The 23,986-nt window shown below is 36.4% G+C and overlaps 1 protein-coding gene across 5 annotated transcripts; it reads right to left on the reverse strand.

The window, feature by feature from the left end:
* Positions 1-9,152: 9,152 nt before the first annotated feature.
* On the reverse strand, positions 9,153-21,042 carry PTAC3 (plastid transcriptionally active 3). Of its 5 annotated transcripts, none has more exons than XR_015899010.1 (15): positions 20,977-21,042; positions 18,623-19,132; positions 18,350-18,521; positions 17,783-18,000; positions 17,274-17,337; positions 16,928-17,000; positions 16,413-16,490; positions 15,474-15,631; positions 14,213-14,381; positions 13,231-13,696; positions 12,689-13,111; positions 12,159-12,362; positions 11,378-11,511; positions 9,321-9,634; positions 9,153-9,283 (listed from the first exon to the last, which is right to left on the reverse strand). XR_015899010.1 is itself a non-coding variant. In XM_088497737.1 (14 exons), the coding sequence occupies exons 2-14, from the start codon at positions 18,992-18,994 to the stop codon at positions 9,442-9,444; spliced, it is 2,724 nt and encodes a 907-aa protein (XP_088353863.1). In that variant the 5' UTR covers positions 18,995-19,132; positions 20,977-21,042; the 3' UTR covers positions 9,153-9,441. The 5 variants fall into 5 exon arrangements, 2 of the variants coding, with proteins under 2 accessions (XP_088353863.1, XP_016175256.1); XR_015899011.1 differs by having other exon boundaries at positions 12,488-13,111; XR_015899009.1 differs by lacking the exon at positions 20,977-21,042 and having other exon boundaries at positions 18,623-19,140.
* Between the last annotated feature and the right edge of the window lie 2,944 nt (positions 21,043-23,986).

The raw sequence follows: 23,986 nt of genomic DNA on the forward strand, positions 1-23,986 counted from the left end.
ATTCATTCCATGGCAGGCTGTATATGATAAACGCCGGGTCAGCGGTCATCCAATCTAAACGGGGGTGAAGCTCTAGCAGTCCATTCCCTTGGTGATCCTACTCAAAATGCCATAGACAAGGTCGGATCTTCTGGATCAGAGAACGTTGCTTCCTTGGTTCTAGCCTACACCACAAAGGTCCTAATCTCCCCGCACCTCGACTGAACTGATATCTCAAAAAGTCCCCAACGAAGCTATGGATTAGCCATCTAAGAGATGTATAATCAAGTTTGTGGTTCAATACTCTCCCGTCAAGGACTCTCAAGAGCCCATGTGAATAGGGATGAGGGTCAAGTTACACTCCCAATTCGTTAGGATGAAGAACAAAGATACATCTTAGAATACAATTCATTATAGATTGAAGTAGAATAGTGATATTATTAATTCATAAGAATCAGCAGAGCTCCTAACCTTAACCTTAGGATGTTAGTGACTCATACTGTACAGAAAACAATAATGAAAGATTTGAATGGGCAAAGATCCTTAACAAGGGTGATCTTTGTTCTATATATACTAATCTAGCAACTAAGGATTAAAGAAAATAACATAGACTAGTCTTATAGTGCGAAAATCCACTTTCCGAGCCCACTTGGTGAGTGTTTGGGCTGAGCCAAGAGTGTCTTCATGTCCTAGGACTCCTTAGGGGCGTTGAACGCTCGCTTGGGACTCCCTTTTAGGCATTGGACGCCAGCTGCTCCCTTTTGGGCATCCAACGCCAGGAATGGGGTAGGTGGCTGGCGTTGAAGGCTAGTTTTGGGTCTTCATTTCCAAAGCAAAGTATAGACTATTATATATTTCTGGAATGCTCTAGATGTTAGCTTTTCATAGCCATTAAAAGCACGCCATTTGGACTTTGGTAGCTCCAGAAAGGCTCCTTCGAATGCACAGAGGTCAGATCTTGACATCATCTGCAGTACTTTCTCTATCTCTGAATCAGATTTTTTCCAAAGCTCTTCAATTTCAGCCAGAAAATACCTGAAATTATCATAAAACCCAAAAATTCAAAGTAGAATTCAAAAATATGAATTTAGCGCTAAAACCTATGAAAATATAATAAAACATAAACAAAACATAACAAAAACTATATGAAAATGATGCCAAAAAGCGTATAAGATATCCGCTCATCAAACCTCTTTGGTCTTTCCATCAGGTTGAGGTCATAGTTCTTCTCGAATTCAGACACTATCTAGTTCAATGGTGTTGACTTCTTTTCCCTTAATACTTTTCTGTAGATTCGAGCTTTCATTATAACATTTTCGCACTAACCTCTTATATTCTCTTACGGTAGTAATTCCCTCTAAAGTCGGGAATTTCATTCAGAGAGTCAAAACGACCGCAGCTAGTTGGTTCAAAGTTGTCCGACCTATCAAGGTATTATAGGCAGATGCCACGTTGACCACAATGTAGTCTATACTCAAAGTTCGGGACTTCAAACCTTTATTGAAAGTGGTATGCAAGGAGATGAAGCCGAGAGGTCATATAGGTGTGTTGATGAATCCATATTTTACGATATATTTTGTTTTGATTTAAGTGGATTCCATCACATAAACCCACATTTATTCACCTAAATAGCATGCTTTTGAGATTTCTTCCTAAATTGTGCTTGAAAGTGAAAACATGCTCTTTTGTGCTTAATTTAGTCAATTTTATTCACTTTAATCCCATTTGGTGCCTTGATGTATTTGTTAAGTAATTTTCAGGTTTCCAAGGCAAGTATGGATTGAAGAAGTGAGGAAAAGAGCATGCAAAAGGGAAGAATTCAAGAAATGAAGGATTTGGAAAGCTGCCAGCCTTGACCTCTCTATACTAAATTGGTCAAAACTTGAGCTACAGAAGTTCAAATGAGGCGGTTCCAACGGCATTGGAAAGCTAACGTCCAGGGCTTCAAAATGATATGCAATTTTCTATAGTGGAAATAAGTTTAAGTGTGTGTATGCACAGGTACTTATGCGTATGCACAAGTTAGAATTCAGCATGTGTGCAGACGCACACATCTGTGCGTCCGCATAGGTCCCTGCACGTGACCTCATTAATTACAACTTGCTGGCAGTGATTTCTGGGCCCCCAAAACCCAATCCAACTCATTTTTTGAAGCTATTTAAGGCCAAATTGAAGAAGGATGAAGGGGGGTAATTAGGTTTAGCTTTTATGATATTTTCTCTTAGTTTCTAGAGAGAGAAGCTCCCTCCTCTCTCTAGAATTAGGGTTTTATTAGTTAATTTCCTTTTAATTTCATCTTTTAATTCTTGTTTTAGTGTAGTTTAATTTATGTTTCTATGTTCTTCTATCTTATTCTTCTTCATTTCTCTTGTTATTTCCTTTATTTTGTCAATTTTATGTTTTATGACACTCATGTTACATTTAATTTTAATTAATGCAATTTTATGTATCCATGTCATTTATTACTTTCTTTAGTTGTCATTGTCACTTTCTTGCTTTGGTAGCTATAGAATTTATTTTATTGCAATTTAGTATTATTTTATTCTCATACATACCAAGTGTTTGATGAAATACTTGGCTTAGTTTTTACTTAGCTTTTTTTACACTCTTGGCTTGAAATTGATGACTTTGGTGATCCTTGAGTCATTGATGTCCATTCTTGTTTGATACATTAGAGTAGTTAGTTGATTTGGTTTCCCTTGACTCTATGTAACCTCTTAGTGTTGACATAGGACTTAGGGATTGGAATTAACTATGCCTATTTGACTTATCTTCGATGTAAGGTTGACTAAGTAGGATTAACTCTTCATAATCATCATATGTTTGTGGTCAATGGCTAGGATAGGTAGCCTTAGTTCTCAATTACTTGCCAAGAGGTTTCTTGCATTTGAAGTTTATTGCTTTGATGTTTATTTGCTTTTATTTAATTTCTTGCATGCTAAGTTACTTTCTTGCTATTTCCTTTCCTTGCACTTTATTGCCTTGACTTTTATTGCTTTGATGTTTAATTTCTTGCATGTTTAGTTTTCACACTCTTGGTTGAGAAATTGGGTGTTTGGGTGGAATTGAGTTGTGGATGTCCATTCTTCATTGTGTGAGAATAGTTAATTGGTTTGGTTTCCATTGACGCTAGTCTTTCACTAAGTAATTAGTGAGTTGACTAGAACTTATGGATTGAGACCAATTACACTCTTTGACTAATTCTCAAGGAGGATTGATTGGTTTGGATTGATTCCACACAATTGCCATGTTTGTGGTCCATAACTTGGATAGGAAGCCTAGATTACCCACTTCTTGCCAAGAGTCCTTTTTAGCATTTAATTTCCATTTTCATTACTTTTACTTGCTTTGACTTTTAATTCTTGCATGATCAATTGCTCTCTTGCTATTTACATTACTTGCTTCTCTTGCCATCCCATGCTCTCTCATAGCCAATAATTATACACTTAATTGCAACTCCTAGGGAAGAACGACCCGGGAGCTAAATACTCTCGGTTATATATTTTGATTTGAATTTAATATTTGATTGATGATCAATTGTTGGGTTTAGACTATACTTACAACGGACAATTTCTACTTTTAGTGTGAAAATCCAAACCTATACTTTTGGTCATTGTCATGTGTCTTCTAACCCGAAAAGATTGTCAAGATAGGCTCTTAGCTATCTTTCTTCTAACCCAAGCTTGTCAAATATAGGTTTGATTAGTATGTTGGCTGAGCTCCCCTGATCTGCCAGAGTTCTGTGGAGGTTTGTATTGGCGAGTACCATTGGAATTAGGACAGGATCATCATGGCAAAGGTTTATTCCATGAGCATTTTCTTTAGTGAATAAAATTATGGGTAAATAGAAAACTTCACATTCTTCACAGACTTGATAGACTTCTTTTAGATGACTTTTACTAGAAAACTTGGTTACCCTACCAAATACCATGTGGATGTGCCTATAAGGGGTTTGTGGTGGCTGATCTCATTGACTCCTATCTTCATCACCCCTCTTTCTTTTTCCTAGATCGTCCAATCTCTCTCCAAGATATCTTTCTAACTGTCCTTCTCTAGCCAGTTTTTCTATCACACTTTTCAAGTCGTAGTAATTATTGGTGGAATGCCTATATAGTTTGTGATACTCGCAGTATTCCATCCAACTTCTAGCTTTCTTGTTCTTGATAGGACGAGGGGGTGGGAGTTTTTCATTGTGACAAATCTCCTTGTAGATATCGACAATAAAAACTCAGAACGAGGTGTAATTATGGTATCTTTTGGGCTTATCCGAGTTGTATTCATCCTTTTTCTTTGCTTCTTTATCTTTATCCCGAGCTAGATAAGGAAACTTTTACTTTGAAATTGTCTATCTAAATCGGTAATTCTCCTCTATGTCGATGTATTTTTTCGCTCGTTCTTGTACTTCGTACACAGAGGTTGGATGTCGCTTCGATATAGATTGAGAAAACGGCCCTTCTCTGAGGCTGTTAACCAAACCTATTATCACTACTTTTGTGGGTAAATTTTGAATCTCAATGCAAGCTATGTTGAACCTTTCCATATAACCTCAAAAAGTTCTCCGACTTCTTACTTAACCCATAAGAGACTTGGAACATGCTTGACTTTGTCCTTTTGAATTGAGAATCTGGTAAGGAACTTCCTTGCTAGATCGTCAAAACAAGTTACTGACCTAAGTGGTAAGCTATCAAACCACTTCATCGCCGCTTTGGTTAATGTCGTCAGGAAATCCTTGCAACGGGTCGCATCGGACGCGTCAACCAGGTACATCCGACTTTTGAAGTTACTGAGGTGGTGTCTTAGGTCGGTCGTTTTGTTATAGAGGTCCATGTTAGGGCTTTTAAAATTTTTGGAGACCCTTGCTCACATGATCTCTTCTATGAATGGATCTTCTCCTCCAAAAGGGCATTTTCGAGAGCTTTTCTTCTAGCTCTCTTCACCAGCGTACCTCTTTTCGCAAATCTCTTTCGGCTTCTCTTTCTTGCTCGATCTCCTATTCGAGTTTCTCCAACCATGGTGCGAGTGGACAATTTCTATAATCTCGGTTAGATTCGGGGGCTCTTCATCATCTGATAGATGTATTTTGGAATTAATTCTCCTAGTGAAATGGTTGGTTTTCCGATGTTCCCTCCCAGTTAGGTCCATTCGATCTATCATGCCGTGTAGATATCATGAGTGCTCAGTCATCGTTATGAGGTTCTAGTTCCGACTCAGATGCCCTGTGACCGTCTTCGAACTGATTGTCCGCCATGATTGGGTGTAGACTTCTAGGTTCCTGACAACATCGCCAATATTCCGAGGGTTACCTGAAACGAGGTTGTTTTTGGGCTTGAACGTGAGGTCCAGATTCCTTTTGGGAAGCCTCCAACTTTTGTTGGTGCCGAGGTACCGCTGTCCGAGTTCCTCATCAGGAGATGAGATGTGATACCTGCAAGGGACTCCGATACTAAAGTTATCGAGGGTTTTATACCAGTTTTTTAGTAGAATGGGTTCTGAATATACTTGAGGATGTTAGCATATGCATAGTAGAAAAGATAACCACCTTTTAGAATAGTTCCTCATTTAATGGTGGATAACTATTTCATTTTCTTAGGTAAGTTATTGAGATCTCCCTTCTAGATAAGAGGGAGATATCTTAGGAGTTAGTTACTTATTCAAACAAGTAGAGCTGAATTGCTGTCGTCGTGCTTGACCTCTATGAGGTTGGATAGGTGTAGTAGTTAGATCTCTTGAGTGAACTTCTATTCATTTGGGTCTGGCTATATTTTTTAAGTCAGAATATGGACAACATTTAAGTCGCCTCCATAGCTCTTTTCCCACCTGAGGATTTGCAATTTAGCCTATCAGAATATAGAAGGCATTACCTGAGGAAAATTAAAAAGACAAACTCTCACAATTATATTCACAAATTCATGTACATTTCTGTACTCTCAACTATATTTCTTAATAATTTAATCTAGATGGTTTTGGAATTGAGAAAACAAAAAATTTTCAACACCGGTTAGATGCCATGCAAATCTAAAAGACAAAGATGCAGTGCGATTATATCACTATTTCATTACTAAATCTCGAAGCAAGGAAGTATAGGCACTTTCGGAGCCTAAAATATCTCCATAATCACATTTCACTTTCATCACAATAAAATTAGTTAACTGGTGAATGAGCCTCGGTATGAGATCTACATATGTCAAGCACATGTCAGAAGTTATTTAAATAACATATTAAGGAACAAGATTTTACTGAGAAAATAACTTCAATGAGAACCTGGAAAGAGCTACAACTGAGAAGGTTTCCTCAGCGGGGCACAGGCATGACGGAGTCTTCTAGCAGCCTTGAAGGAAAACCAAATCAGAATGCAGATGGGCAACCACAATTGCTTCACTTCACTCGGATAAGCAGAATTGGATTTTGCAAGGATGTGTAAGTGTGTAATTTCTGTGTCCCCCTCATTGTCCTTCAATGCTATTTCATGTCATTACTACAATTAAATTTACCTGTCAATCTATCATTAGATTCTTTAAATCAATGTTATCGACAATTTTTAAAGGTTATATGAAGGACTTGTTTGAATAAAGTTTTTAAAAAAATAAAATTAATTTTATATAGAATCTCGTCTAAAAAAATTTTTTTATTTGTTAAATATTTTTGGATATAAAAATATAAAAATACTTTTTGTTTATTAATTATAGAAAAATATTTTTTTAAGAAAAAATAATAAATTATAATTTCTGAAAAAGATATTTTTTATTTTTTATTGTTTTTACTTTTATTACTAAAAATTTTCTAAACAAACTTAAAAAAAAAAATCTTTTTCTATCAACTTAATAATACCAAAACAAGCACGAAATCTACTAATGTGTCACGACTCTCTTCCAACGAAATGGACTCGGTATTAACATTACATATCATCCACCATAAAATCCAAATTGGCATGACTTCCAGCTTTCTTGTTCTTGATGGAACGAGGAGGTGGGAGTTTTTCAGTGTGGCAAAACTCCCTGTAGATATCGACAAAAGAAACTCAGAGCGGGGTGTAATTATGGTATCTTCTGGGCTTATCCGAGTTGTATTAATCCTTTTTATTTGCTTCTTTATCTTTATCCTAAGCTTGATAAGAAAGGTTTTACTTTGGAATTGTCTCTCTAAATCGGGAATTCTCCTCCATGTTGATGTATTTTTTCGCCCGTTCTTGTACTTTGTATAGAGAGGTTGGATGTCGCTTGGATATAGATTGGGAAAATGGTCCTTCCATGAGGCCGTTAACTAAACCTATTATCACTGCTTCTGTGGGTAAATTTTGAATCTCCAACCAAACTTTATTGAACATTTCCATATAATCTCGGAAAGTTTCTCCGACTTCTTGTTTAACCCCTAAGAGACTTGGAGCATGCTTGACTTTGTCCTTTTGAATTGAGAATTTGGTGAGGAACTTTCTTGCCAAATAGTTAAAACAGGTTACTGACCTAAGGGGTAAGCTATCAAACCACTTCATCACCGCTTTGGTTAATGTCGATAGGAAATCCTTACAATGGGTCGCATCGGACGCATCAGCCAGGTACATCCGACTTTTGAAGTTACTGAAGTTAGCAAGGGCTTTAAATTGGTGTTTTAGTAGATTGGGTTTTGAATATACTTGAGAATGTTAGTATATGTATAATAGTTCCATCTTTAATGCTGGATAACTATTTCCTTTTCTTAGGTAAATTGTTGAGATCTCCAATCTAGATAAGTGAGAGATATCTTAGGAGTTAGTTACTTATTCAAATAAGTAGAGCTGAACTGAACTGCCGTCGTCGCACCCAACTTCTATAAGGTCGGATAGGTGTAGTAGTTGGATCTCTTGAGTGAGCTTCTATTCATTTAGGTCTGGCTATATTTTTTAGGCTAGGGTATGAACAACATTTAAGCTCCTTCCATAGTTCTTTTCCTAGCTGAGGATTTGTAATTCAGCCTATCTGAGAAAGACTTTGGTTGAGAAAAATTAAAAAAATCAAACTCTCACAATTATATTCACAAATTCAAGTACATTTCTATGCTCTTGGCTATATTTTTTAATAATTTAATATAAAGGATTTTTGGATTGAAGAAACAAAAAATTTTCAACACCGATTAGATGCCATGCAAATCTAAAAGACAAATATGCTGTTCGGTTATATCACTATTTCGTTACTAAACATCTCGAAGCAAGGAAGTGCAGGCACCTTCGAAGTCTAAAATATCTCATAATCACATTTCAATTTCATCACAATAAAATTAGTTAACTGGTGAATGAGCTTCAATATGAGATTTCCATAAGTCAAGTACATGTCAGAAATTATTTAAATAACATATTAAGGAACAAAATTTTATTGAGAAAATAACTTCAATGAAAACGTGGAAAGAGCTACAACTGAAAAAATTTCCTCGGCGGAGGACAAGCATGACAGTCTTCTAGCAGCCTTGATGGAAAACCAAATCAGAATGCAGATGGGCAACCACAATTGCTTCACTTCATTCGGATAAGCAGAATTGAATTTTGCAAGGCTGTGTAAGTGTGTAATTTCTGTGTCCCCTCAATGTCCTTCAATGCCATTTCATGTCACTACTACCATTAAATTTACCTGTCAATCTATCATTAGATTCTTTAAATCAATGTTATCGACAATTTTTAAATGTTATATGAAGTACTTGCTTGAATGAACTTTTAAAAAATATATATTTTTTGAGTTATCTTTCTTTTATAAAAAAGTAAAATTAATTTTATATAGATATCTCATATAAATTTTTTATTTATTTATTAATTATATTTAAAAATAACAATATAAAAATACTTTTGTTTATTTATTATATAAAAAATATGTTTAAGAAAAAAAATACTTTTTAAGAAAAAAATATAAATTATAATTTCTAAAAAAAATATTTTTTATTTTTCTATTACTTTTACTTTTATTACTAAAAATTTATCAAACTAACTAAAAAAAATATTTTTCTATCAACTTATTACCACTCAAACAAGCACTGAAATCTACTAATGTGTCGGGACTCTCTTCCAACGAAATGGACTCGGTATTAACATTAAATATCATCCACCATAAAATCTAGAACATTTAATATCATCCACCATAAAATCTAGATTGGCATGTCTACGCCATTAATGCTTCACATCACCATTTAGGGTAAAAAGAAAGAGAAAAGCATTGTCATCGGAACCACTAGAGCCTTCAGTGGCTTAATTTCAGACAACTCAGAGAAATAATTTACTTACCTTCCTGAGTTGCTTTAAATCTAAGCTATTTAGAAGCACGTTTTTGTAGTATATTATAGTGGACTATAAAAAATGGAAAAATAAGGAATAAGAACGCTACAGTACAACTATTGTACAAGTATATTCAAGGCCTGACATTATACATTAGGCTCGGCTCAAAATTGCAGGAATGCAATGAAAATATAGAACTACAGTACTCCAGTACAACATTAAGGTATAATTTACAGTCCTGCATCTGATTCTGCTATGCCTCCATTGGAATTATCGTCAGTCATCTGTTTAGCTGAAATCACTCTGTCCAATGTCTGGTCTGAAACCAAGATCCCTGTTGTCTCCAAGTCTGCTACTACAGCAACAGCGGCATCCAGTTCCCCAAGATCAAGGCAGAGAGAAATGACCTCATCATAGATGGGACTGCAAAATGAGTATAGCAAAGGGAAACAATGAGCTGAAATGCATAAGATAAGGAGAGGCAGACAACCAATGACAGTAGTAGAAAAAATGCAAAAGAAAAATCCAATCTACTCAACAAGCATGCCTTCAATGATGAGGTAACAAAACCTAACCGCACAGAACTCAAATAACGATAACTTGGCATTGTTCCACTAGATGAGGTTAGCTAGAAGCCTAGAACTATGCTATAATGTTCTAAATCATAACTATCTGAATATCTTTTAATAGTTTCAACTACCAATATCTGTTTATGAGTAAAGTTTCTTTTTGTCTAATGTTTTGAAGTTTCAAAAATATCCTAACTTTTAATTTGTATCATTTTTGTTTCTAACTTCTTTATTAGTTTCAAATTTACCCTTATTCTTAATTGTGTTACCCTTTTATACATCCTCCTCCTCCTCCTCTCTCTCTCCACCCATTTAAACCAACTCTACTAGTGCACCGCCGCACCCTCACCACCCCCACCCCTAACCTCGCCCCGTCCCGCCTCACTTTGCTGCACCACGCATCATGAACAACCACATAATACAGAGACAGAAAAATGATTGAAGAAAAAATCAAAATTAAGGAGAGAAGGAGAATCCCAGAGGAGGAGAAATAGGAAAAGGTAGTGGTAGTGAAGGTCATGGTTGGGTGGGGGAGATGTGGTTGTTGATGTTGATGATGCTAATGAGGAGGTTGGTGTAATCGGGTTGCAATGGTAAGGTGCGGTGATTGGGGGAGGGGTAAAAATTGGTAAAAAGAAGTTTATCACACAAAATTAAGCATAAGGATAGATTTGAAACTAATAGAAAACGTTATTGATTCAAATTAGAAGTTAGGAATATTTTTGAAACTTTTTGAAAATAATGAGGACAAAAGGCAGACTTTACCTTTTACTTATTCATTTATTTCTTGTAGCATCTATTTACAGGACTATTATGGGTTTGATCCACTCACCTTACTGGTTTGATCCACATGTACAAACCATCTACAGTAAGATTTTACCATCATCTCTATACTAGTTTGTTAAGGACTTGGGTATTATAGGGTGTCCAAAATCCCACATCGGGTACTATGAGTAGTATGGGATGCTTGATATTTTATTTAAAGATAGTTCCTCTTTCCCATTAACAGCTAGCATTTAAGGTGTGGTTTTCCACTTTTTTTTAGATACTTAGCAATGGTATCAGATCTAGGTTGTCGGTACCATAGAAAGGGCTATCTATAGATTAGATTAAGGTGAATACCGAATACTGATAGCCGATGTCGGCTCTCTTAGGGTGGTGTATTGTTAGGAACTTGGGTAGTATAGCGTCGTGGATGTTGGCTCTCTTAGGGTGTCCCACATCAGGTAGTATGGGATGCTTGATGTTGTATTCGAGGATAGTTGTTGTTCCCCCTTAATAGCTAACTTTTAAGGTGTGGTTTATCATTTTCCTTAGATACTTAACATAGTTGCTATCCCAACTCTCTCTAGTTTAAAATGATCTGCAATGCTATCTTGTTTAATGTGTCTATGCTCTTTCTGACTTAACTAAAATCTTCATAATGCAACACTTAGCATATTTTCTTACAGAGTTTTTTCGGTCAAACAAAGATAATTCTTCTCTTGGAAATCCTAGTGGTTAATAACATCTCAAAAAGGCACATAACATTTCAAGATACTGTGGCCGGCATGCATAGTTTGGAAAGAATTTTGTTACATAAAGAAAATAGATTTACCTCCCAAACTTATAACCAAGACTATGAGTTGTCTGCAAAATCGTCAAGAAATTGGAAGGTAGAGGTGCCCTTATAGCTGCACGCAATATCATGGCACAATCTCCTATAGTGGGTGTCCCTCCCAATTGTATTACCTGTATCATACAGTCCAGAATCTCATTCAGCAAAGACATTACTACTGAACATTAAAATTTAACATGTTTACTGCATTGTATATTTATTGTCCATGTAAATAAGGCCAAAAGGCCAGTTGTTATTGTTCAAAACTCCTCTTATTTTTGTAGCTAACAGCCTAAACTTCCAATACATTGTTGATTAGCTACGTAATTTCATAATAGAAATAGTTAATATAACACCATGTTTGAACAGGAATTTATAAACAGATATGTAAACATCAACCTAGTTTTGTTCCTTCTTTCTAGTAAAAGAATATCATTAGTCAGTATTTATAAATTCAGAAATGGCATGCTAAGGACACTAATATCCAAGATGGAGGAAGGAACAATCTTATTAAACCACAAATTGACAATCAAACGACTGAAAAAACAGATAAAAAATAAACTCAATATATAACCTGTGTGAATAGATCCCGACATAAGGATTTCCATAATGGTAATAAGATAATACCATCAAAATATAATTTTTAAAGCCATTCAGCAACATTTTTGGATTACATTATAAAGGGTTGACTCCATATCTATATGAAACCAAGACATCTGAACATTTCAAACCAATCGAATGAGAAGCAAGCTTGCAATGGAAAAAAGGTTCAGCTACTTGCCTTCTGCATAACTTTTATTGCCAACTCAACTTCCCATTCCTGTGACCATCTAGGCGGAGGTTTGTTCTTCAGTTCTCTCTCCCATGTCCATCCCCAAGCATCTGCTATTGTATACATGTCTGATACATCAAACACTTTTCGCTTCCTCATTTCCTTAAATGCCTCAAATGGGTCTTCAGGGAACCAATCATCGTCGTCATCATCCTGCAAAGAATCAGATTGGGATCCTCAAACTATGAAACTTTTAACATGCAATCCTGCAACAACGAAATACTGGTAAATAAAAACAAGGCTGGAGGTCTACACCTGGCTCTCATGAATTACATTACCTATGCAAAATCTCAGGCTCCTAGAACAGTTTTCACTTGTTTGCTGTTACTTTCCAAGATTTCTAGATCTTTTGCAAACCTCTCCCTCCCTTCCTCTCTCCCCAACAACCCACCAGCAAAAAGAAGCCACCAAAAAAGAAAAAGAAGAAAAACCTTGTTTTTTAAATATTAAAAATATGGGATATCGGGGGATTTTCATACCTCGGCCTGCAGTCGAGCAGAGGATCTTTTGAACTTCTTAGATCTGGTGGTAGGTTGGTCAGAATCTTTCAACAACTGAACTCCAATCATTTGAAGGGGCCGTTTAGCTTCAACTTCCTTTTCCTTTACCCTGTGTACATCTTGGTTGTCTGATGGTTCCACTTCTACTTCTACTTCTACCTCCTCTTCTGCCTGTTCTGTTTCCTCCTCATCATCTTCTGCTTCATCATCTTCAAGCTCCTTTGCAGCATCTTCCACAGCATTAACATCATCTGAGACTTCAGTGGACTCTGATTTATCTGCATCCATTGCCTTTATATGATTATTATTTAATCCTTCTCCTAAGAATCGACGTCTCCAGAACTCTGTATTTCCTTCCTCCAGCTTTATTCGCGAAATTAACACATCTAGCTCTTCATCCACCTACAATGTAGGTATAAGCATTACATATTAATGAGAGAGAGAGAGAGAGAGAGAGAGAGAGAGAGAGAGAGAGATAGAGAGAGAGAGAAGCCGTAAAATAGAACAGACAAATAATCAACCTCTTCTTCCTCCTCTTCAACAGGAGGAACCCAAAGGGGCCGACCACGAGATCGGTTTATTCTCCTTGCTTTCTGTACACGCTGATAAAGAACATTTCTTGTTCCGTCAATAGGTAAACCTTGGGCTTCTAGTTCTTCCTTTAATTCAGACACAACCATTTTACTAGCAGCTTTAGGCTTTAAAATATTCTGTGTAGGCCCCTTTATTATTTTCTTTAGCCTCTCCTCCACTCTAATATAATCAGATTCAGTAGCATCATCCCCTAAAGCTGCAAGCCCTTCATTCTGCAAGGTCGTCAAGAGCTTTTTATGGTACAACTTCAATTCCTCAAGACATCTCTGTTTGAAGGAGCTCTCTATTGGGTTTGAATATATAAATCCTTGAGCATCAGGATCTAGAGGCTCTTTACCTCTTCGAGGCACCCACCTCTTTCGTTCTCCGGTAAGGCCTCCCTCTGCAATATATCTGTTTCAATTGATAGGAATCAACATATTAAAATCTCATAGGTGAATATTGAATGTATTAGGCCATTCATAGCAAAATCCCAATTCATTTAGAAAGGAGTCAACAACTTGAAGGAATAAGTACTTCAACTATCATTTACCAGATTATTGCTACCATATCCTTGCTTAAAATAGTAAGAAAGAGACCTAAAAGAAAATTGATGTAAAATTTCCAAGTAAAAGGAGACTACAAGATTTTACTGAGATCATTATCTAGATGTAGATTGCTTATGTCAATAATATGGAAATTTAAGTACTAAAGGGATTTAACACATTAGTCTGGGCTGCACACAAGAAAGAAGTCATTGTTGGACTAAAAACTGAGCTGAAAGTCTGGAAAAATAATACAAGGAAAATTGTAATGTTGGGATTCAGTATCCTAGCCATGAATGAACAATTACTACATATAATATAAAAATATAAATAGAATAAATAATTAAATATAAAATCATAACTGTCGCCAAAATACAAGCAGTACCTAGCAATGTAATCAATTTCATAACCCAGTTCAGCCTCTTCATGTAAAGGTTCAATCCATGAACTCACTAATGTCCGGTATTTTCTGCTCAAGATCATTGCCCGTGGTGGGATTGGCTGGTTATCTTTTCCCATTGTTTCTAGAGCTTCAAGCATTTCAACTATCCTTCCTGAATTTGAAAATGACTACCAGGATCAGACAACACACAAAGTGACAATTTTGTCATCACTTTCTATAAACAATTATGGATAAAAATATTGAACTCCAAAGACAATCATTAACCATGATAATTATCTATAGTTACTACTATGATGAATCTTATTTGTAGATCCAGATCCTGCATGCAGCGACATACAGATTACCCATCAATAACTAACCTGAAAATTCTTTCCTTGTCATGGAAACCTCATTAAAACAATGGAAAGCATGGCAATATACTAACATTTGATACAGAAGATCGAACGAAGTTTTAAATTCTTTAAGAATAAAACGTCTATAAGAATGGAAAAACTAAAGAAATAAATTCTTTAAGAATAAAACGTCTATAAGAATGGAAAAACTAAAGAAACTGTTAGGTATCTAAGGAAAGTGGGAAACCACACCTTAAAAGCTAGCTGTTAAATGGGAAGAACCACTCTCCTTATATACAACATCAAGCATCCCAAACTACTTGATGTGGGACTTTGAGCACCCCATAATACCCAAGTCCCTAACCAGGCTCTGATACCATTGTTAGGTATCTAAGGAAAGTGGGAAACCACACCTTAAAAGCTAGCTAATAAGTGGTCCTTATATACAACATCAAGCATCCCATACTACTCGATGTGGGACTTTGAGCACCCCATAATACCCAAGTCCCTAACAATACACCGGCCCTGGAGAGCCGACGTCCACGGCGGCTACTCGATGTGGGACTTTGAGCACCCCATAATACCCAAGTCTCTAACAATACACCGGCCCTAGAGAGCCGACGTCCACGGCGACTTCACTCTATCGACACTGACCCAACGATATTCGGTATTCACCTTAATCCAGCCTATAGGTAGCCCTTTCCATGGCGCCAACAACCACGCTCTGATACCATTGTTAAGTATCTAAGGAAAGTGGGAAACCACACCTTAAAAGCTAGCTGATAAGGGGGAAGAACCACTCTCCTTATATACAACATCAAGCATCCCATACTACTCGATGTGGGACTTTGAGCACCCCATAATACCCAAGTCCCTAACAGAAACATAACGAGTTAACAGTATATGCTTACCTTCCTGACATAAAGCCCGAAGATACAAGGAAAGTGGATCTCCATCATTGCCTTCATTATATAGGACTTTTGTGCCTCCTTCAAAGTTTTTAAGGGCACGGAAATGCCTAATGGCTTCTTTTACTACACAGTACTTCGTAAAACACTCCACTAACAACCTGCAGAGAAACTATGCTGCTGATCAGATCAGGAGGAAATGGAAATTTCATGATTCCATATAACAAAATTTTTCGCCATTGTGAATTATTTAGTGTTGACATAACCAGCTTAATGAATGACTATCAAACCCAAAAATGAACGATAGTAAATAACTCGGTTTTCCTGACAATACAAGTATCACATAGAAAACAGAGAGGAAACGTCCATCAAAGAATTGCATACAAACCTGAAAAAGTTGATATATGGACGAGTAGAGATAATCTGGTCTAAAACAGGAAAAAACAAAAGACTTGATTGATTTTTGTTTTCATTTCATGTTTTTGTCCTCTGTCTCCTACTTTTTTGGGTTTTGTGACAAATTAGGAAATGAAACAATGAAACAGGTGTTTTTTCTGGTTTTTAGTTTTTCGTTCACAAAATTTAAAAACACAAAATATTGGGTATTTGTTTTAAAAGAAGAAATATTACTAACAAAAAAAGTAGGATAATACACAAACAGCATCTAGGATCAGACGTTCTCAATAATAAGATAGGAATAGAAAAGAGAAAAAAAGAACACAAAATGAACAAAACTTTTGAATATCTGCATATTTTAGAGAGACACCAAAAGGATTGTGCGCCTTTCACAAAATAGAAGCAGACACCTACACTATCCCATGTACAAGGTTGCCATTAAAATTGCAAGAGTTTCACTTTACTCAAATACCACAAATAATGACAGACGGCATAACATCAAAATTTGCATAAAATATGTTACAGTGATCAAGTTTATAGCCATACGCATGAGTCTTCACATTTGGCTGTATGCGCTTGTAATCTTCAACCATCATGCCAAGTAACTCTGCAACATCTTGTACTCTATAATAAGCCACACAAAAGCAAGTTGATGGGATTACAAAATAGCAAGCATAACTCAATCCAGAGAATATTCAATTTAATGAAGCCATTTTTGGAGACCTTCCAACTTTCTAAGTTATAAAAAAAGAAAGAAATAGGAAGAGTCAGATAAGTCATAGACAAACTGAGAATGTCAACTGTTGATAATTTTTTTTTATTGATCTGTTGATAAATAATAACAGATGAAAGTGTGAATAGAAAAATCCAAAGTAATATTTTATACAATAAAAGATATATGAAAGATCCTGAAGTGAAAATGTTAGCCAATATGATTCCACATATTTGTAAACCATATACTAAGGACTGAGGAAACTGTTCAAACCATTAACATAGGTAACGAGGTGATAACACAGGCTAATGACAATTATTCACATGCTATGTACAGAAAACAGATTGACCTGTCATAAGATTCAGCTCTAGTGTATGCCTGTATAACCCAATTGTACGTCTCTGTATCTGGCTTCATATAATCTGTAATGTGAAGAACAAAGATGATTTAACTTGAAGTGTTAATAATGAAGAAAGAGGACTAACAATTCAGAAAAGGGTAACTCCCCCAAACAACATACACAGAAACAGGTAAAGAAAAATGAACATACAAGTTGAACAGAGGAATTTGAAAAGCTGTAAGAAACAGAAGCAAAGCATAACTCAAGATAGTAAACCACACCATGATAAAAAAATATAAGTTTCAAGGTGAGCAAAAGAAGAAAGGGAAAGCAAGGAGAAATGTTGAGTGCAAACCTTCTCCTCCGTATTCCATGTTTTCAAACGTTGAAAATGCTATTTCTGGTATTCCACAGGTTGCCTGATTAATTGAATATAACATTTTTAAAGAATGAAAAGTATAAAAAACTGATCAGAAAAATCAACCAAGCTCATTGATGGCCCCAAAATATATACAAATGAACTGGTGTATCAGTTACCTAGACAGGTAGTATAGTCACAGAGAAAAACAAACCATGAAGCAAGGATTCAACGTGATTTCAGGATTGAATTTATCAAAACAATGCCACATTAATGGACCAAACTGATGAATAGTTGATATTGAGGAATAAGATATACATGAAAATTGTTTTCTCTAAATTTTTCACCTTCATTATCAAGATGATATCAATCTGACCCTCAGATTTGCATGTGAAATGCTTTCCGTAATAGAAAGCAAAAACTGTACACAAGTCTTCCTACATTTCTATCAGTCTTTCAGCTACTATATTGATAAATTACAAAAGCTGGCGATTAAGGAATATTACCTGCACACTGAGCAGACAATTGAAATGAAAAGTAGTTGCCATACGGCCAGCTGCCTCCATCTCATAGGCAATATCTAAGGCATTAGAATGATCCCCTGCCTTACAGTCTTCCTCAATTAGAAGATCATAAACCTCATCAGTAGCTCTAAGTCCACCCTTGGAACCCTGAAAGAACACAGTGTTGGCATCTTCCAAATGCTTGTTCCTTACAAGCTCGTCTAATGATGCCAAGTCAAGAAATACAACATATCATACAGCAGTGAGAGTGGCGAACAAATACAACAACAGCTGGGCCTCATCCGATTACATTGTTTCAACCACATGACTCATAAAATGTCATTGTCATAAACCACATCTACAGACAAGGTATTTTTAAGATAAACAGTAGCTTTTGCCTGAGGGTTTGGAATTCTAAATTCAAACATGCTCTAAGTCCGTTCAAACAATTTCTTTTTTTCACAAAAAAAAAATATATATATATATATACAACGATGATGATGATGATGACGACCATAAGAAAATTAACTGGTAGACGTATCATATGATAATGATAGGAATGAATAGTACCAATGAGAATAAGCCAAGCTTGGCGAATATCATAATCAAGCTTTTCCATGGCTGAAAGTATTTCAAGACTTCTAGTAGCCCGCCCTCTGGACCCAAACAACCTTATCAACGCGACAAACGTCTCGTGAACTGGCCTAAGCCCCGCACTCAGCTCTCTCCTCAGAGCTTCCATCTTCAATTTCAGTAAACGCAATTCTTCAGATTCCGAAATTGAAGCAGAAACTAAAAATTTCAAGAAATACAAGAGGAAAAACAAGGAGAGAAAGTGGTTACCGCAGCTTGTTCGTCACCGTTAAGGGCCTGAGAGACCACCAAGCCATGGAAGGACCTCGGGCCAGGGGTGAGGCCGGCAGCCACCATGTCGTAGATGATTCGGGAGACGCTGGCGGAGTCCCGGTTCCTTGCTCGGTACATGAGCTCCTCCATAAAAGTGAACCGAAGTCCATTCTCGAGCGCAGAATATACATCGTCACCGCCGCCGCCTACCTCCTTGGCCGACTTCTTCTTTCTACCACGCTTCTCGAGAGCTGGAACCGCGGCACGAACGGTTACCGTTCGGGGAGATGAGGTTGTGAGGTGGAACGGAAAACGGTTATAACCATAGCAGTGATAAGCGTAACTGCCGGGGAAGAGGAAGGTGGACATGAATGCATGTGCGTGTGTAAAGAGAAAAAGCGTATACAGCGGCACTTGGGTGACAGATGCAGTGATGATAAGGCAGACCGCGAACTGGAGAAGAAAATGCTAAATGTAATAAAAAAAAATTGGTTGACCAGTATCTCTCTCCAACAAGCGAGTAAATCCCATAATAATCCTGACATTCGCGTGAATACACAATGTAGTTCTCATTATGCTAATTTTTTTTTTTCAAGGCCGAAAACTTCAGACCAAGTCATATCCAAAATCTTTACACATGTGGTGATAGGTTACTCATATTTTTTTATGAAGAAGGCTACAGATAAATATGATAAAAATTCAGAATGAAATGGCAGAAGCTAAACTACCAAATTAATCTTAGAAAAATCCAAAGAATAATATTCACCAAGACCACACGATCAGAATATTCATTGATCTGAATGTGAGATTGAACATAATAATGAACATGCGGATTATACAAGATCAAGATACACAGTTAGAAGTCAAATAATTTATCCCAACAGACCAATATTTTTCTTTCTTTCTCTAATAAATTTAACTTACAAGATGCTTTGTCAAATGTGCTAAGCCCAACACCAATTGCAAAGACAGGAATATCCTAGAATTGATCACAAAGAAAGAGAGAGAAAAAAAAAAGAAACAGAGATAAGACAATTATATATAGCATAATTTGCACATGTTGACAAGAAAATACATTTAGAAGTGACCGAGATGACATGGGATACCAACAAAAAAAAAGATTGTTTCAAAATGAGCACCTCTCTTGAGTAACCTGACAATCATATTAGTTGTGACTCGCGAATTGATCTGCACAAATCAGGCGGGACTATTGGTTTCTGAAAATGAAACATCATCGAGAATAATAACCAAGTAAAAATTCATAGCCATTTGTTAAAAATAATCCTTCAAGCATTGATTGAATCCCTTTTCCTACTAAATCAATACAAATTATAAATCTCACCAAAAAGCATGCAGGAGAATAGCAGCACTAATTAGTTAATAACGTGAATGAAACATTCAAAATTACTTTAACCATCATGATTCCAAATGGCCACACTAGACACAATCCACCGAAAAGGAACTAATAGAGAATAATTTACACAGTCACACAGTACATAATGAATAATTCAAAATGTTAAAATCAGATCAGAATAAGTATCTAGAAACAATAAATAAAAAAAGATAAAAAAAAATAGATTACCTGAAAGGTTTTCTGCAATGGCTCCTCAACTAAGTATAATTACAAAAAGAGAAAAGAAGCAATTTTTTAACATGAGCATAAAAAAGGAGGAAAAAGGTGAGACCCAGATGAGAAAAAAGAGCAAAGATTAAGAGAGAGATGAAAAAGGTGAGCCTTGATCTATGAGAGATTTGAGGTTGTTGAGGGCATCCTGGGAAACATCCTCCATCCTGAAAAAATGAGAAAACCTCAACCACACTAACAACTTGCATATCATGAAGAACCAACACTATATTGAAAACCCAAGGTAAAAAGAAAATGTTACTTTGAGTCTGATCACAAAGTCGGAACCTCGTGCTTTTGGTAGAGGAGGGAAAGAACGAAAAGAGTTTTCAGTTGGATTACTTCTTCTCTCAACTTTTTTAACCCAACAAATAGAATCTTACGGTAGCGCCATTGATGAAGAGATGAAGATGAAGTGAGAGGGTAGAAGAAGAAGTGACGAAGATGAAGTGTTTGTATTGGAGACAACTGTTTTTCTAAATAACATCTAAACGGCGTCGTTATTTGTACTCAAGGGCGCCAAACCAAAACGACGACGTTTTGGAGCCCTCCAGCGTGGCAAAATATGGCCACGTCAGTGCTCTGGTGATGACTCATACCAAAAATATGTCCAGGGATTATTATGAGTACTCGGAGCTCTATGTGGAGGACTATAATGGAAAAATCAGGATCTTGAGAACTACATTGAATATTCACGCGAATCTCAGGGACTACTATGAGGATTTACTCCCAACAAGCTAAATGATTAATCTGGTGTGGATTTGATTTTTATTTTAAGAAGCATGGAGAATTCGTTGAGTGATCGTATTATCTGTCGGACATATTTTGAATATAAGACTTATTATTATTTATCAAACTAGAAAAATTTAAAACGCATTTCATCCGGCTCAACTCCACACACATAAACACAAATCACACTTAGCAAAATGTGAATTTTGCTTATTGAGAAAGAGCGCACTTAATAAATCCATATTCTACGTTTATTTTTTATTTAAAAAGAGTGGATTCTATCCACTTATCTTGTATTTATTTTTTGAAATTGTATATAATGATATGGAATTCAAAATCCCCGGTTTTTATTTATTCGAAATGTGACAATCATTTAAAAACTTTGATTAGAGTCATTTGTTAGTTTGGAACTATATTATTGATGAAGCAATTTTTTTAGAGAATTCTAAACCGACGTTTGGCCCTTATCAGGTTTTTGACACCGTTGTCGGAGAATTGTAATGTGTGCTTGTTCTTGCCTATTGTGAATATGTTAATATGTAAATAGCTTACTTTTTGGTTGTTTGCTTGTTTTTGTTAGTATTTAGGATTGTGCTTTTCTTATTTCTTGATATCTTTTTGCTTTTTATTTTCTCTCTTTTCTATGAATTCTCACCCTTTTGCCTTGTAGTTTGGTTGTAATTATGTTGTAGAAAATGGTAACTTCAATGCTAGTTGACAATATGGGACGAAAAATCAATTGAGGGATGAGCCACATGCATATAGACAACCTTCATTATAACAACCTCCTCCGTGTCACTATGAGCAAAATCCTCTCCATGATGCATATCAATCCAATAGATATGGTGGGTCTTACTATGATTATGAACCTCCACCACCATATGCTTATGAATAATCATACCCTCAATATAACCCTCAACCACAATACTCTCAAGCCCCATTCCACCATCACACACCTTCATATGATTCTAATCCATGTCCACCATACCGCCAATCTTATGTGCCTCATGAACAACCTTATGAATCATACTTAGAACCACCACCATTCTAACACCAATACTCCCATGAACCTCTTGAACAATTACCTTCATACACACCACTTCAACACTCTTACCAATATGAACCACCTTCTATATATAAAAATCTCCTCCCACATGATGAACCCTCTTTTTCTCCACAACCCTCAACAGAAGAAGCATTCCAAGTGTTTGTCCAAGAGCAAGAAGAGTACCAAAAAAGGCAAGAAAACATCATGGCTACTTTAGCCAAATCTCTATCTCACTTAGTCTCAATACACTCTTCCAATAATTCAAGCACTTCTATGGATAAAAGTGAAGAACCAACTTCAATTGAAGCATGTGGAGTGGAAGAGAGATTAGAACCTCAAGAGAAAAAAGAGGAGTTGAAACAAAACTTGCAACAAGTGGAGGAGATTGAGATGAAGGAATTGGAAGAAGTGGTTGAAGAGTTTGGAGAAGTTGAACAAGGAAACGAGATTGAAAAAGCTTGTCAAGAGGTGGAGATCATACAAGAGGAGCAAAAGGGAGTGGAACTCACATTTCTAAAGCCATTGGAAGCCTCTCTTCCTAAGTTATCACCATCGAACACACAATTTAAGTGGATAACATTATTATTCTTTAGCTTTATTAGCCCACTTGAATATGCTTTGCTTAAAATGGATGGTCAACTTAGAGCTCTTTGTGGGTTGAAGAGTAAGAGAGGGATGGGCAGTGGTTGGCAAAATCAATCAAGGCTTACTAGGGTTGAAACTTCAAGGTTTGGATTCCAAGGATGGTGCTATGCTCAATTGAATGAATATAGGAGGATGATTTGGCATGCAAGGGAGAATTTTGAATTCTTGTCACTCGGATGGAATCATGAGAATCAACTAGGAGACGGATACAAAAACAAGGTTTAGAATTTCGATATATAAAGTGAGGATCAACAATTTTGGGAGCTCACTGTTTGTTTGGATTGTCATGAAAGCTTGGTGTACTTACGTGGGAATTGTGATGAGTACTTGAACTCCAAGCATTGGTGGAGGTTCAATGATGAATTCATGCACAGACCTCCTTGATAAAGAGCTCACCAAAATATCCAACTTAAGGACTTTAAATCTCCTTTTTAGATAGTTTTGATAGGTTTAATTGATAGATTTGCATGTCTAATAATGTTTGGAATTGTCTTGGTGACTTGTTGGGTGTTTGAAGGGCTTATTTTAGTGCAAAAAGTTTGGAAAACAGCCTCTGACTCATGCGTACGAGCACTGCTATACGTATGCATCACCTTGAATTTTTATCAATTCATGCGTATTGATGAGCGGATAATTTATACGCTTTTTGGGGTTAATTTCATATAGTTTTTAGTATGTTTTAGTTAGTTTTTAGTTTATTTTCATTAGTTTTTAGGAAAAATTCATATTTCTGGACTTTACTATGAGTTGTGTATTTTTTTGTAATTTCAGGTATTTTTCTGGCTGAAATTGAGGGAGCTGAGCAAAAATCTGATTCAGGCTGAAAAAGGACTGCTGATGCTGTTGGATTCTGACCTCCCTGCACTCAAAGTGGATTTTCTGGAGCTACAGAACTCGAAATGGTGCGCTTCCAATTGCGTTGGAAAGTAGACATCTAGGACTTTCCAAAAATATATAATAGTCCATACTTTGCTCAAGGATAGACGACGTAAACTGGCGTTCAACGCCAGTTCTCTGCCCAATTTTGGCGTCCAGCGCCAGAAAAGGATCAAAAGTTGGAGTTCAACGCCAGAAATGGATCCAAACCTGGCGTTGAATGCCCAAAACAGCCTTATGCACGTGAAATATTTAAATCTCAGCCCCAGCACACACCAAGTGGGCCCCAGAAGTGGATCTCTGCACCATCTGTCATAGTCTACTCATTTTTTGTAAACCTAGGCTACTAGTTTAGTATTTAAACAACTTTTAGAGATTTATTTTGTATCTCATGACATTTAAGATTTAAACTTTGTACTCTTTGACGGCATGAGTCTCT

Source organism: Arachis ipaensis, chromosome B9 (genome assembly GCF_059453495.1).
Source record: "Arachis ipaensis isolate K30076 ecotype BB chromosome B9, ASM5945349v1, whole genome shotgun sequence".
Taxonomy (NCBI): Eukaryota; Viridiplantae; Streptophyta; class Magnoliopsida; order Fabales; family Fabaceae; genus Arachis; species Arachis ipaensis.